The sequence below is a fragment of the Chlorocebus sabaeus genome, chromosome 24, assembly GCF_047675955.1.
Source record: "Chlorocebus sabaeus isolate Y175 chromosome 24, mChlSab1.0.hap1, whole genome shotgun sequence".
NCBI classification, from domain to species: Eukaryota; Metazoa; Chordata; class Mammalia; order Primates; family Cercopithecidae; genus Chlorocebus; species Chlorocebus sabaeus.
Window position 1 is genome coordinate 69,977,955 of NC_132927.1, and position 15,064 is coordinate 69,993,018.

At 39.3% G+C, this 15,064-nt stretch overlaps 1 protein-coding gene across 13 annotated transcripts in view; it reads left to right on the forward strand.

The window, feature by feature from the left end:
* The window catches only part of UNC79 (unc-79 homolog, NALCN channel complex subunit), a 279,067-nt gene that overhangs the window by 254,488 nt on the left and 9,515 nt on the right, over positions 1-15,064 (forward strand). For all 13 annotated transcript variants that reach the window (XM_007987657.3, XM_037984430.2, XM_007987658.3 and 10 more), the window contains 5 exons: positions 2,976-3,065; positions 5,073-5,248; positions 6,520-6,706; positions 8,144-8,341; positions 10,722-10,799. In XM_007987657.3, the coding sequence (XP_007985848.2) occupies positions 2,976-3,065; positions 5,073-5,248; positions 6,520-6,706; positions 8,144-8,341; positions 10,722-10,799 (729 nt within the window). The remainder of the gene's footprint in view (positions 1-2,975; positions 3,066-5,072; positions 5,249-6,519; positions 6,707-8,143; positions 8,342-10,721; positions 10,800-15,064) is intronic.

Genomic DNA, 15,064 nt, shown 5'->3' on the forward strand with positions numbered 1-15,064 from the left:
CTACCTATGCCATAGCTTAAAAAAAAAGTCCCTAATAATAAAAGTGTTGTTGAAATCAGTAATTAAAAGATGAACATTCCAACAACAGAAAAGCAACATATAGTCCCCTTTCTGATGACCAATAAGCCATTAAAAATAAACCTTTTACTCTGACTAGCAATCAATGAATTGTAAGTTAATATGAAGTATAAAAATATTTAAAAATATAAAAATTAAAATTGGCTAGCCAATCAGCAGATTTTCTCTTTAAAAAAAAAAAAAAACCACTTCATCAGGGCATGAAAGACATATAGGAAGCTGCACATCTTTCATGTATGTGACTTGATGAGTTGGGAAATGATTATACATTCATGAAACCACCACTGTGATCTATGCCGTAAACATATCCATCACCTCCAACAGTTTCTTCCTGCCCTATTTGTTTGTTTGTTTGCTTTTGTTTGTTTGTCATTAGCAATAAGAGCACTTTGCATCAGATCTACCCTCTTAGGAAATTTCTAAGTGTGTAATACAGTATTTCTAACTCTAGGGACTCCACTGCCCAGTAAATCTCTAGGACTTACTCACCTTGCATAATTGAAGCCTTGGACCTTTTGACTAATACCTCCCCATTTTTCCCTCCCCAGCAGATCCTCCTCAATGATTAGACTTATTAAGGGTAAAATGAAACAAGCATTCTTCTAAGTTACTATTGGTAGTAAAACCAACCTTGCTGGAGGGCAGTTTGACAATCTTCTTTTAGGAATATGTCTGAGAAAATAGATATGCACATGTTTTATATCAAGTATGTTTATTAAAGCATCACTTAAAATAGCAGAAATATGGAAACAAAGCAAATGTCTAACATCATCAGGGTATTGTTTAAATAAAATAAGGTGCATCTATAAGATAGACGATTATGTGCCTACCAAATCAAAGTTTCAAATAATATTTAATTAATTGGAAAATGCTTATGATGTATTTAATTAAAAAGCAAGTTAGAAAAATGTTATCTCAATCTTATAAACATTATATGTATGTGTGTATGTTATATACGTTAAAAAACTTTTAAAAACTTGGAAGGAAATATTAACAGTAGTTTTCCCAGAGGTGGAGGACAGAAATTAGGATTACGGTGATTTCAATTTTAATTTTAATGATCTATGTTTTCCAAATTTCCTATATTAAACATGTGTTGCTTTTATAATCTAAGAAATATAACTTTAAAATCAAATATTAGTTTTGAGGAAGAATTAGCTATGATTTGCTTCAATTCATGAGTTTGAATTTTGAATATTTTCAACTTTTTAAGCATTAGTTTTCCTATGAAATAAATATAGATCTTCTGAAACAAATGGAGCTTGACTTATTTTGTTTTGTTTCTTAAATAACACACCTAAGGTTATTCTTAAGCTTTGCAAAGTAGAGAAAAGGGAGGAGGGCTTGTAAATTATATGTTTTGTTTCATAAGTATATATGGCTCACTAAGAGTCTCCTGACCATGCGGTGAATTTTAAGGCTTTTATTAGATGCAGTTGGCTGTCTCTAGAACAAAAGTGACTTAGTGTTAGTAAATTCTTTGCTCTCATTTTTTGAGATTCAAACTTAAAAGACAAATACTGAATAATGCTCCTAGTAATGATTTTCGGTGACATTTGCCTAGTTGAAATGGTATAAAATATTGCCTATGAAAGAAACAAATCCCTTTCAAGAAATTCAAGAACAGAGTCTCCAGTCCTATTTGCATGACATGTGAAAGGTCAGAGAAAATGGAATAAATCAGGGGGAAATCCTTTCTTGCACGAAAGGATTAATATTCCAAAAGCAGGAACACAATAACCTTTTATAATTCCTTCACTTGATTTAAATTAAAAGAAGAAAACTTTGGAACGTATGAAATGCTTGGAAAACACTCTGACAGACTGCCAATGACCTTATTTTGCTGTCTGTTATCCTGTCAGAAGAACTGACAAGCGTAACATTCTAGAAGAGAGAGAAGGTGATATAGTTCAGTACCGTGCAGATTTACATGAATATGGGAAAATGAGAGCCACTGGGTGAGCTAGTTAAGTCTATAATGTTCCAGATTTTCCTAAAGAAAGCTGAGGAAGGCCTTTAGCATAGTATTCATCTGGCTTCAAAGCCTGCCTCGTTTGATCCACATGATACCCGGCCTGATGTGTGGCTTCTCTCATACGGCTTTGATATAGCAGCCTGCTTGTTCATTTTCCTTTGCTTTGCTTATAATCCTAAATTCACTGCATTCTCAGGGAGAGCAGGCCGATGCCATTTAACGACCTAAAACACAAACTTGCTTTCTTTTCCTTCCAAACTTTTCAAACACACTTCGAGCATGTGGGGAAGATGACCATTTTGTTTCTTTCCTTTATTTATCCCCTAGCAAGAACTTGACAGTAATACATGCATCTATTTAATAGTGTACCTACTGTGTATAAAAAGTTAATTTGCAAGTGACTTGACTAGTATGAGAATTTTTGACTCTTTCAGCAAACACGATGCTTGTTTGTATACTTTTTTGACAGAAAATAGATTCAAGATTCTGGTGATAGAACTTGGTGGCATGTATTTTATGTGTAGCTAAGACTTCCCTAGAATGAGAATGTGTTGCTATGTTTTGGAATGAATGATGTCCTAAAGACTCTGATACTAATGGCATGACATAGGCTGAATCTTTGCATACAAAGCAGTTTAAAAACAAGCACACACACAGAAAATCAGTCCAATAACCCAGTGGATAAAAGCATTTAGCCCCATCTCTCATAGGCCTCTCCTGTTTCTTTGTTCTCCACCACAAACCTTCTATCAATTTTTGTCCAAATGCTGAGCAGTCAGAGACTATGCTGAGAGTAATGGAGTGAGTCAGAAATCCAGAAAGTGAAACAACTCCTTAGTAAACAACGTGAAACCAGAGTAAGGCAATCATTGCAGTCAGGGCAAAAATGAAGCTGTGACCCAGCTGTGTCCTTGTGTTTCAGTGTGGGACTGCAGCGATGGAGTGTGTGAGGCAGTACATCAATGAAGTGCTGGATTTCATGGCAGACATGCACACGCTGACCAAACTGAAGGTGAGATGACCACCACCTGCTCATCCTTCAGGTTCACAAAACAGAGATGCTTTGAGAGATTTAAGTAGACCATAGGGAACTTATTGCTACCTGGGGAGGCAGCTGTGGCACTGTTGAATAGCCCCTGCCTTGGGGGATCAAAGAGCCAGGGTCCAGCTTTGCAAAGAGGAAAAGAAGGGAAAGGACATTCACATGGCATCAGCCACATGCATAGCTTTACTTTTGCCATATACTCACTTCTCACAATACCTCTGTTAAGATACTATCCCCATTTTACAAATTGAGAAACTGAGGCTTGGGATGGTATAGTACTTGCTCAAGTAACACTACTAAGTGGTAAAGTCAAGGTTGAACCCAAGACTCGTGTGACCCTCAATTCATTATCTTTTTACCACATAGCATCGTTTAATTACATTGAGCATCAGTTTCCTCTTTTGAAGAACAAATCCAGTAATCCCTACCTTGCCTGACTGTTACGAGGGTTTAATCAAAAATAATGTACGTGAAGAGACTTTCATAAACTGTAGCACATTATGCAAACATATACCATGTATTATTTTTTGCTGCATCGAAGCTATTTTCTTAAAGAAAATCCTTGATGAAAGGGGATAGAACAAAATTTAATTTGCAGATGGACACAATCCTAGTGAAGTTGTTGAGATGATTGAGTTTTTGCAGGGTGGAATGAATTGCTGATGCAGGTCCACTTTCCTGCTATGATTCAACTAGGAAGCTAAAAGATGAATAGTTTGAGAGATCTGAGCAAGGCCCTAGACAGAGTGCAGAAGAGAATCCAAACATGGTCCAAGGAGCAGCCAAATTGCAATCTGGCGTTAGATGATTCCTTTTTGATAATTGGGAGCTAGTAATCCCAGAAGTTCATCAGCAAAAATACAGTCCCTTAATCACTGACCTGTTCCCTGGCTCTGCTCACATGATCAAAGTGGTTTTTGGTATAGTGATAGATTTGCAAATCCCAGGCAGAAAGTAGAATCAAAATGTAAACTGAGCATATCTCACGATATGTAAACCCAGTCATTTCTTAATGAGCTCCCCTATCGTTTGCTCCTGTGCTGATTACTGCTTGCTGAATCTGATTGCCCACACTTAAATGACTTTGATGTAAAAAGAAGAGGAAACAACTGTTACCTAAACGTGTTTAGGTTGTTTTGCAGATGCTTTCAAAAAATAATAAGTAGGAACCAGGGTCATCAAAAGGTTGGGAATACAGTCATAATCTAACCCTCTGATTTTGCCTATTGGGAAACAGATCAGAAGGATCAAGTGGCAAGTGGATTATCTAAGGCCATGGGACTAGCTAGGACAGACCTGGGTCTAGAACCTAGGTCTCAACACTTAGTTCAGTGCTCTTCCCACTGAGCTCACACTGAGCAAAGAAATTTTTCTAAATTAATTCAACAAATATGTATGAGCACCTATAATATCATGGCACTGTTCTAGGCACTGGGGATGCTGTGATGAGCAAAAGCGGACACAACAGCTGCTCTCATTTAATTTATAGCCTGGTAGAGGAGGCCAAATTTAATGAACATTTCACACAAACTACAGTAAAAGTGTATCTCTCACAATTGCTATGAAAAAGAGGTAGAAAGCAGCACAGACCTGGCCAGGGAGCTCAGGGAACGCTTCCCGGAGGAAGTGACGCTTGAGCTAAAATCTGAACAATTAGGTGAAGAGAGGTGGGAATGGCATTCCAGACAAAGGGAATAGCAGCGGGAGAGAACACTGAGAGCCAACACAGCTGGAGCTGCAGGCTGAAGGGGCAAGTTCTCAGTAGCTGGATCTTTCTGGCTTTGTAGGCCACGCTAGGGAACTTTCCCTCCTTTTATCCTAAGAACAATGGGAAGGCTCTGAAGAAGTTTAAGCAGGTTATGTGCTCAGAGTGGCCATAAGAGGGGTGGAAATGACAACCTGATCTTTTCAAAGAATGGCCTGGAATGAATCCAGGTGTCTGCCAGAGTTACAAAATACCGTTTGGTTTTGTAGAGCCACATGAAGACATGTTCCCAGCCTCTGCATGAAGATACCTTTGGGGGACATCTCAAAGTGGGGCTGGCCCAGATTGCAGCCATGGACATCTCACGGGGCAACCACAGAGATAACAAAGCTGTGATCCGCTACCTGCCTTGGCTTTATCATCCCCCCTCTGCAATGCAGCAAGGGTAAGACCCTTACTATTCCGGGAATGAGGGTAAAGAAGGCAGGAAACACCCCTGAGTTTCCTTGGGCTCATCTAGAGTTAATGAGTACACTGAAGATTTACGACAGTGGAATGTACTTGGTTAGGAAGATGGAAATTGGATCCCATCTCCGTACATACTTGCTGACCCAGAATGCTCTGTGACATGCTGCCAACAAACAAACCTGTCCTCCCACAAAACCCTCAATTGTCCTAATGAAGAATGAAAATTTTGAGCTTAGAATTACCACTTTAATGCTTGATTTCAACTAGTTAAGTAAATTAATAAGTATGTATCAATATATATGCCTTCAAGCAGCTTAGATTGTAGCTGGAACAAAAGTATAGCAGGGATGAAATTGGTGCAAGGTTAGGTTGTACAAGCCCCTGACCCTGCCTTTCAGGGAGGCTAAAGAAGAGAGAGGCATGTATGGGTTTGTTGACTTGGGAACTCAGGGTAGGTTTGAGCCCGCCCTTTTGCATGGTCAGCATTCTATCCAGAGGAAAAGTGTAGAGTGGGAATAAGAAGGGTGGGAGGAGAAGATCACGGGGGAGCAGGAAAATGGGAAGCTGTGTTATATATCCTCATCTCCTTCCTCCCCTCTACGGGGGATGCCAGAGAAGAAATTTCTTTTTTTTTTTTTTTTTTGAGACAGAATCTTGCTCTGTTGCCCAGGCTGGAGTGTAGTGGCGCAATCTCAGCTAACTGCAACCTCCGCTCGTGGGTTTAAGCAATCCTCCTGCCTCAGCCCTAGTAGCTGTAATTACAAGCACGCACCACCATGCCTGGTTAATTTTTGTATTTTTAGTACAGACAGGGTTTTGCCATATTGGCCAGGCTGGTCTCAAACTCCTGACCTAAGGTGATCCACCCGCCTCGGCCTCCCAAAGTGCTGGGATTATAGGTATGAGCCACCGCATCCGGCCCACCACAGAATAAATTTCTACAGCAGGAGTGGAAAGAGTTTAGAAAGGGAAGCTAGTCAGAGAGGCAGCCAGCCTTGTGGAAGAATGCTGTGTAATCCTGTGTCACCAAAGGCTGTTCTTTTCTCAAGAAGCTGAGATCCAGGATTAGAGTGGAAAACAAGAAAAACAGATACATCATTTTGTTGACACTCAGTTGCCTTGGCATTTTGTTTTATGTGATTGCCTGCAAGACCACACTTTCTATCCCTTCCTCCAATAAGCATTTGTTATGCACCCAATGAAACAGAAAACATAAAATCATCTTTAACACTCCTTCTTCTCTAACAGACCTAAAGAATTCATCGAGTGTGTCTCCCACATCCGACTGTTGTCCTGGCTTCTGCTGGGTTCCCTCACTCACAATGCAGTGTGCCCAAATGCCTCCTCTCCCTGCCTGCCCATTCCTCTGGATGCAGGCTCCCACATTGCAGACCATCTTATTGTTATCCTGATTGGATTTCCAGAGCAATCAAAGGTAAGTGATTTCTGCAAGATTAAGACCGTATGCATCGCAATTGCTAATGGAAACCTTATCAGCCAATTATGTTTCTTCTGAGAAGAAAATGCATCTTATCACTTGCCCTCCTGTGGATGTTAGAAACACAACTCTGTGCTAATGTCTTATTTAAAGTTGTTTAGATTCCCAGACTGTCTCTCCCCCTGCCCCCAAATTGTTTTTAGACTTACTTTTATGAAGATAAATCATGGAGGCAAGCAAGAGTTGGCTTCCCAGGCATTTCTGTCTCAAAATAATGAAGAGAAATAAAAGGCTAGAAATATAATCAAAATTCTGTGATCAGCTTTTAAAACCAGAGACAAAATGGAGGAAAATTTATTCTCTAATTCTTCATGTACTGTCTTTTCAACTGAAATCTCTAGAGATACAGGAAAATACAAAATGAAAACAAGAAGGCCAGTTGGAAACTCACCAAACCACACATTGGTATGACCTATGCAGGGGAACTTTGTAAATTGCAGAGACAGATGATGTGCTAAAGGGAAGAAAGTAAACCCAAGGCAGGCACCAGTCAGGAACCTGTCCAGGCAAACCAGACACATTGGTACTAACCAGCTCCGAGGAGCCAGGGGACCTTCACAGAGCTTCGGCAAGTTCTGGGAGGTCACAGTGGCCTTGGGGACAGCTTGGGTTTGGGACAGGGCAAGCTGATGATGTGATAAAATGGCACACCCATCCCAATGATCTAAATGATGTTCGCAAAAGGAATTAGGCAGTCGATTCCTAATATTTCAACTGAGATCCGGGTTTGGTTCCTAATTATGGTACTTGTGATTTTATGAGCTTGACAAGTATCTAACCTCTCTGATACTCAGATTTTCACCTGTGAAATAGACGAGGGGATGGTTGGAGAGCCATGGAGGTGATCTAGGAAAAGCCTTTGGCGCAGTCTCTGGCGTGTTGTAGGTGCTCTCTCGGCACGTGCTTTCCGCTAAGAGGAGGAACTCTGCTGCTGCTGCTATGATTAAGAACTTCTGGGCAGGGTGTTCACGCATATCACCTCCTTTACTCCCATGCTTTGAAGAGGCTACTATTATTCCCATTTTACAGATGAGGAAACATCCTAATATGGCAGAATGATTGTTCTCCCTAATCTAGTTTCGGGATGGGAATGTCAGTTTCGTTAAAGGGCAAGGGGGTGGGTAGATTTCTTCAGCAAATTAAGGTGCCTTCTCTTCAAAAATGTGCTTTGTTCTCTGAGCACACTCCCACTGGTGGAGAAGAGAGCAGAGCAGATTGTTTTAAGGTGATGAATCACGACTTTGTAACTCTGAGATAATGCCTTTGTGCTTTGACTGTGCTCCCTGGCAAGACCGAAGCCATGCGGGGAGGGCTCCGTGGAGGGTCACAGCCTGCTGGGATGCAATGCACCGATGCCGTCTTCTTCCTTTTCAGACCTCCGTGCTGCACATGTGCTCCCTCTTCCACGCGTTCATCTTTGCTCAGCTCTGGACAGTGTATTGCGAGCAAAGTGCCGTCGCTACAAATCTCCAAAATCAGAATGAATTCAGCTTCACGGCGATACTGACAGCACTAGAATTTTGGAGTAGGGTGACACCCAGCATCCTTCAGCTAATGGCCCATAACAAAGTGGTGAGTTCACTGACAAGTTTCCCTTCTGAGATGGAATCTCAAAGTGTCCACACCACTCCTAATCCTCACACTCCCTGTTTTCACAGATCTCAGTTGTAAGGTTATATAAATGGATCAGGGATTTGTTACCTTATAAGCTGGATGTTCTGCTTGCATAAGCATTTTGATTAAAAACAAAATAAACAATAGTTCAAGAGATCTATTGTACACCGTGGTGACTACAGTTAATAACAATATATTCTGTACTTGAAAATTGCTATGAAGAGATTTCAAATGTTCTCACCACAAAAAATAAGTAAGGCAATGCACATGTTAAATAGTTTGATTTAGCCATTCCACAATGTATATGTATCTCAAAACTTTTATATTGATATATAAATATTAAAAAAGCAAACAAGTACAGTTATTAATATTAAAAACAATTTTTATTTTTTCTGCCTAACATCAAATGTATGTTGTATGAAATTTCTACCTTGAAGGGTTGTTTGCTGCTATAATGTCAGAGGGTTAGGAGGGAGATTCATATTATTTGAGGATTTCAAAGCAATTTGGAAAAACCTTAGCCAATTAGGTCATCTATTTGTGGTGGTTTAAGAGTAGACTGACTACAGGTGTTCATTCCATTCCTGGCTCAAAGCCTGAAAGGAGCCTCACCTTTTCGAGTTGCCTTATAAGGACCTATGCTCCCAATCTTCAAATCCAGTACTATTGAATGTAGATGGCTTACCAAGAGAGGGGCTGTTCCAGAGCTCATTGGAAAATGTCTGGGGTATGGCTAGCCTAAGCCCACTTCATTGAACCAGTGTGGAGTGTTCATCCTGGAGTCAAGGTTGGAGGTTATATGGAAGGAATTTACAAGGGAGTCCTTTGGTTCTGACTGTGTATTGGAGGAGGACTCTCAGCTGGGAAAGCTGCAACCAGTGTCTTGATTATGGGGACACCATCAGTAGAGTTCTTGTTTGTTAGGAGCAGGGGACCCCGAGGGACACCATAATGATGATTCCAGTGTGCCCTGAAACCCAACACTACACTGCCCACAAAAGGCATTCAGGAAATGTTTTTTTAATTGATTGAATAAGAGTCTAAGAAGTATTTTCTTTTGGTTCTTAATTAGAAAGGGGATTGTATATTTCCTTTAGTGAAGCACTTTGTTCTTTAGAGATGCAAATGATACAGGCATTCTATGTGTAGAGAGATGTCTTAGTTCAATTTAAAGGAAGTTTATGTGAAAATCGTAGCATTTGAATAGTTCTGACTGTTATGGAAAATAATTACATTTATTGGATCACAGATTCTAGGACTAATGAAGAATTTGGAGATCAAACATTCTATTCTGTTATTTCACGGACAACAAAACTGAGGCCTTAAACTTAAGCTAGAGATTAAAAATGTTCCTTCTATCATTAGTTTTTTTGATACTAAGAAATACCTCTCCTCCAAATCACTCTCCATATTTAAGTGTTACAAATGAATTTGTTGTACATGAATTTTATGCAAATGATATTACAAAAGAATTTGAATTAAATTCATTCTGAAAATTTTGTTAAACCATATATAAGCCAGTCTGGTAAAAATCTCCCTGGAATATTTAAAATCCAGCTGTAGGAATTTCTGATGAGGGACTTTGCCTCTACTGTCTTTGAACTGTCGTAAGCACGGCTACCTTGTCCCACGGAAAATAAAGCCTCGGAAGCAGATCTGCAGTAAATTAAACAGTTATTGCTGATGAAGACACTGTGTAGAAAGGATCAAGACTGAGAAAGGATCAAAATATTACTGGGAAACATTGATGTGAAAATTACCCTATTCTAATATAAATCCCCTTACCTTGCAAAAGATATCCAGAAAACCAAGGAAAATAGTCTGTAATTGTCTGACTTTGTATCTGGTGCTTTCTCCAAGACACATTAATTTAGTTTCAAATAATATTATTTTAAATCATTACATGGTGTATAAAAGTAATTCAAGCATTTGTTATCTCCTCTCCCTGGGTACCCTCCTCTCAAAACAGACTAGCGTGATACACAACTCTTACATCCAAAGAGCTCCATAGTTGGAAATGAAGGAAACGGAAGCCATGTATTCCCTGGTGTGAGTCAGTGCAGTGCAGATTATTGAGATTAATGCCTGAATTCCATTGGCAGCCCTGAGTTGAATGAGGGAGGCATGACAATTACCAAGCCTCTGGAGCTTTTAAAAAATCTTTTTCTGGCTTGAAGTTTCAGAGGTGGATGAATACCACTGCCAGTGGTCTCCTGTGGTCATTACGCAGAAAGACCTCGTGGGCACAGGACCTCATAGGTCTTCTGCGGCTGCAGACTAGTTTGCAAGGTTTCCATATCACTGGGAATGGAATTAACTTTCGTGTTTGTTGTTTCAGATGGTAGAAATGGTGTGTCTCCATGTGATTAGTTTAATGGAGGCATTGCAGGAATGCAATTCGACCATTTTTGTCAAGGTAGGAAAACCTTATGATTCTTACAGACCATTTCTTACTGCTAAAAACAAATGTGGATTTATGTTGAAGGTACTTTCTGAAGAGAATTAGTTTTAACATTCAGAGTTGGGGCTGGAGAATTCAGGCTCCTATAACAACCCTTTACCAAATGGTTATTGCATGAATTTTGCTCTTGGTCTACCACTGTGACCAACTTCAGCTGGGTTAAATATATCAGACTAGGCCAGGCATGGTGGCTCATGCCCATAGTCCCAGCATTTTGGGAGGCTGAGGCAGGAGGATTGCTTAAGCCTAGAAGTTTGAGACCAGCCTGGGCAATATGGTGAGACCTTGTCTCTACCAAAAAAAAAAAAAAAAAAAAAAAGTAACACAAGTGCTGAAAGTATTACTGGGGAACATTGATGTGAAAATTACCCTATTCTAATATAAATCACCTTACCTTGCAAAAGATATCCGGAAAACCAAGGAAAACAGTCTGTAATTGTCTGGCATGGTATCTGGTGTTTTCTCTAAGACAAATTTATTTAGTTTCCAATAATATTATTTTAAATCATTATATGGTATATAAAAGCAATTCAAGCATTTGCCATCTACCCTCCCTCGGTACCCTCCTCTCATCAGAAACAGACTAGTGTGATACAAAAACGAAAGAGTAGAGAACTTGGTTTCCTATTCCGTTTATCTTTCTGTCTCCCCTCTTTTTCCTTTCCTTCCTATCGTTCCACCTCTTTGTCTCTCTGATCCTTCTTCCTCTCCTTGTATCTCTTCTTGTATTTCTTTATCTTTCACCTCTATATTCTATTATGTTGGCCACCGTCACCACCCACCATCATCACCCACTAGTGGGAACCTTATAACTTGCTGTTTCATTCCTTGGTTAACTCCACTCTTCAACAAAGAACATTCGTCACATTCACTCACACTATGCTGAAGAAAAGCAGCCCGTTTCCAGGGAAAGCTTGACTGTTACCAGAACAGAACAAGATCATTGGTTCAAATGGGCTAGATATATGATATCTAGCTTGATAATAGCAAAAGTCAACACTGTTGGAGTGCAGTGGTGCAATAATATACATATGGCAAATGGTACATATTTAAAATGTTCTGTTTGGTAAGTCTTGACTTACATTATGCCATGCACTATGATCAAGACAATGAACATATCCATCACCTCCAGAAGTTTTTCAAGCCAGGTATGGTGGCTTATGCCTGTAATCCCAACACGTTGGGAGGCTGAGGTGGGCAGATCGCTTGAGGTCAGGAGTTCAAGACCAGCCTGGCCAACATGGTGAAACACCATCTCTACTAAAAATACCAACATCAGGCAGGCATGGTGGGACACACCTGTAATCCCAGCTATGTGGGAGGCTGAGTCAGGAGAATCGCTTGAATCCGGGAGGAGGTTGCAGTGAGCCTAGATTTTGCCACTACACTCCAGCCTGGGCAACAGGATGAGACTTTGTCTCAAAAAAAAAAAAAAAAAAAAAACCCGAAACTTTTTCATACCCCTTTATAATCCTTTGGTTAGGTTACTCGTCTCCCTGTCCCCAGACAACTACTGACCTGCTTTCTGTCACTATAGATCAATTTGCACTTTCTAGAATTTTCTTTAAGTGGATTCATACAGTATATACATTTTTTTGCCTTCTTTCACTTGTAATAATTATATTGAGATTAATCCATGTTATTGCATGTATCAGTGGACCATTACTTTTATTTCAGAATAGTAGTCCACTGTACGAATATACCACATTTTGCTTATTCATTTGTCAGTTGACTTCTAGGGGGTTTCCAGTTTGGGGCTTTCACAAATAAATTTGCTATGAAGATTCGTGAAGATGTCTTTGTGTACATATATGCTTTCATGTATGTTGGGCAAATACCTAGGAGTACGATGTCTGGGCCATGTGACAGGTGTATATTTACCTTTAACAAAATTGTTTTCCAAACCGTTTTCCAAAGCTGTTGTGCCCTGTTACATCCAGTATATGAACAGTATATGAGCAGTCCCAGTTCCTCCACATCTTTGTCAACACTTGGCATAGTCAATCTTTAATATTAATTATTCTAAGAGTTGTGTACTGGTATTTTGTTGTGGTTTTAAATAGCATTCTCCTGTTTGCTAATGACATTAGCATCTTTTCATGTACTTATTTGCTGTCCATATGTCTGCTTGGTGAAGTGTCTGTTAAAATTATTTGCCCATTTTTTATTGGATTGGGTTTTTTCCTGATTACTGAAATTTGAGATACAATTTTTTTTATCAGTTATGTAATTTGCAAAGATTTTTCTCTGTAGTTTGTCTTTGGAATTCTTAATTTTGATGAAGTACCATTTACCAGTTTTTTTATTTTATGAATCATGATTTTGATGTTGTATTTTAAAAAATCTTTGCCTAGCCCAAAAATAATAAAAAGTTTTATTTGTGTTTTATTCTAAGCTTTATCTGTGTTTTCACTTGAGCATTAGTTTAAGTCTGTGATCTATTTTGAGTTAACTCTTGTATATGGTGTGAGGTATGGCTTGAGGTACCTTTTATGTATATGGATAGTTATTCCAGCATCATTGTTAAAAATACTATACTTTCTCTATCACATTGCCTTTGTACTTTTGTCAAAAATCAAATAACTATACAATTCTAATTCTGGCTTCTTGATTCTGTCCCACTGATCTCTATTTTTTTATTTTTATTTTTATTTTTATTTCCTGAGACAGAGTCTCACTCTGTCACCCAGGCTGGAGTGTAGTGGCACAATATCGGCTCACTGCAACCTCCGCCTCCCAGGTCCAAGTGATTCTCCTGCCTCAGCCTCCTGAATAGCTGGGATTACAGACACCCGCCACCAAGCCCGGCTAATTTTTGTATTTTTAATAGAGATGGTGTGTCACCATGTTGGCCAGGCTGGTCTCGAACTCCTGACCTCAGGTGATCTGCTAACCCTGGCCCCCCAAAGTGCTGAGATTACAGACATGAGCCACCATGCCCAGTCAGATCTCTGTCTATTTTCATAACACACTGTCTGCATTACTACAGCTTTATAATATTCCTTGAAATCAGGTAGTGTCAGCCTTCTAAATTCATTCATCTTTTTCAAAGTTGTTTGGCTATTCTAGGTCCTTTGCAGTTCAAGATAAATTTTAAAATTGGTTTGTCAATTTCTACAAAAAGATTGTTAGGGGCTGGACACAGTGGCTCATGCCTGTAATCCCAGTGCTTTGGAAGGCCAAGGAGGGAGAATTGCTTGGGACCAGGAGTTCAAGACAAGCCTGGACAGCCTGGCAGCATATTGAGACCCTGTCTCTACCCTGCAAAAAAAATTGTTTTAATTAGCTGGATATGGCAGCACATGCCTGTAGTTCTAGCTACTTGGGAGGCTGAGGTGGAGCACAATGATTTGAGACTTTTCTTTTCTAATATAAGTGATTACTGCTATAAATTTTCCTCTAAGCACTGGTTTAGCTACATCCTACAATTTAGCATGTTGTGTTCTCATTTTTATTCAACTCAAAATACTTTCTAACTTCTCTTTTGCTTTCTTTCTGGCATTGATTATTTAGAACCATATTGTTTTACTTCCAAATATTTAAAGATTTCCAGAGAATTTTCTGTTATGGATTTGTAATTCTAATGTATCAGAGAATATACTTTATATAATTTGACTCATTTTAAATTATTGAGACTTGCTTTATGACCCAGAATATTGTGTATCTTAGTAAATGCTCTGTGTTCACTAGAAAAGAATGTGTCTTCTGCGGTTGTTGCTTGGAGTTTCCTAAGTCAGTTAGTTCAAACTTGTTGATTGTATTGCTCAAGTCTTCTATGTCCTTCTTGTTATGTCTGTTAACTTATTCTATCAATTATTGAGAAAGGGATATTGAAATATCTCTCAATGTGGATTTATTTTTGCTTAATGTATTATGAAGCTCTGTGATTAGGCTTATAAATGTTTAGGATTGCTATATTTTCCTAATGAATTGAAATTATAAAATATCTCTCTTCATCTTTGGTAACATTTTTAGTTTAGTTTAGTGTTTTTTTTTGTTGTTGTTGTTTTTTTGTGAGATAGAGTCTCGCTTTATCGCCCAGGCTGGAGTGCAGTGTTGCAATCTTGGCTCGCCACAACCTACGCCTCCCAGGTTCAAGCAATTCTCATGCTTCAGTCTCCTGAGTAGCTGGGACCACAGGCACCTGTCGCCACGCCCAGCTAATTTTTGTATTTTTAGTAGAGACAGGGTTTCACCACGTTGGTCAGGCTGGTCTTGAA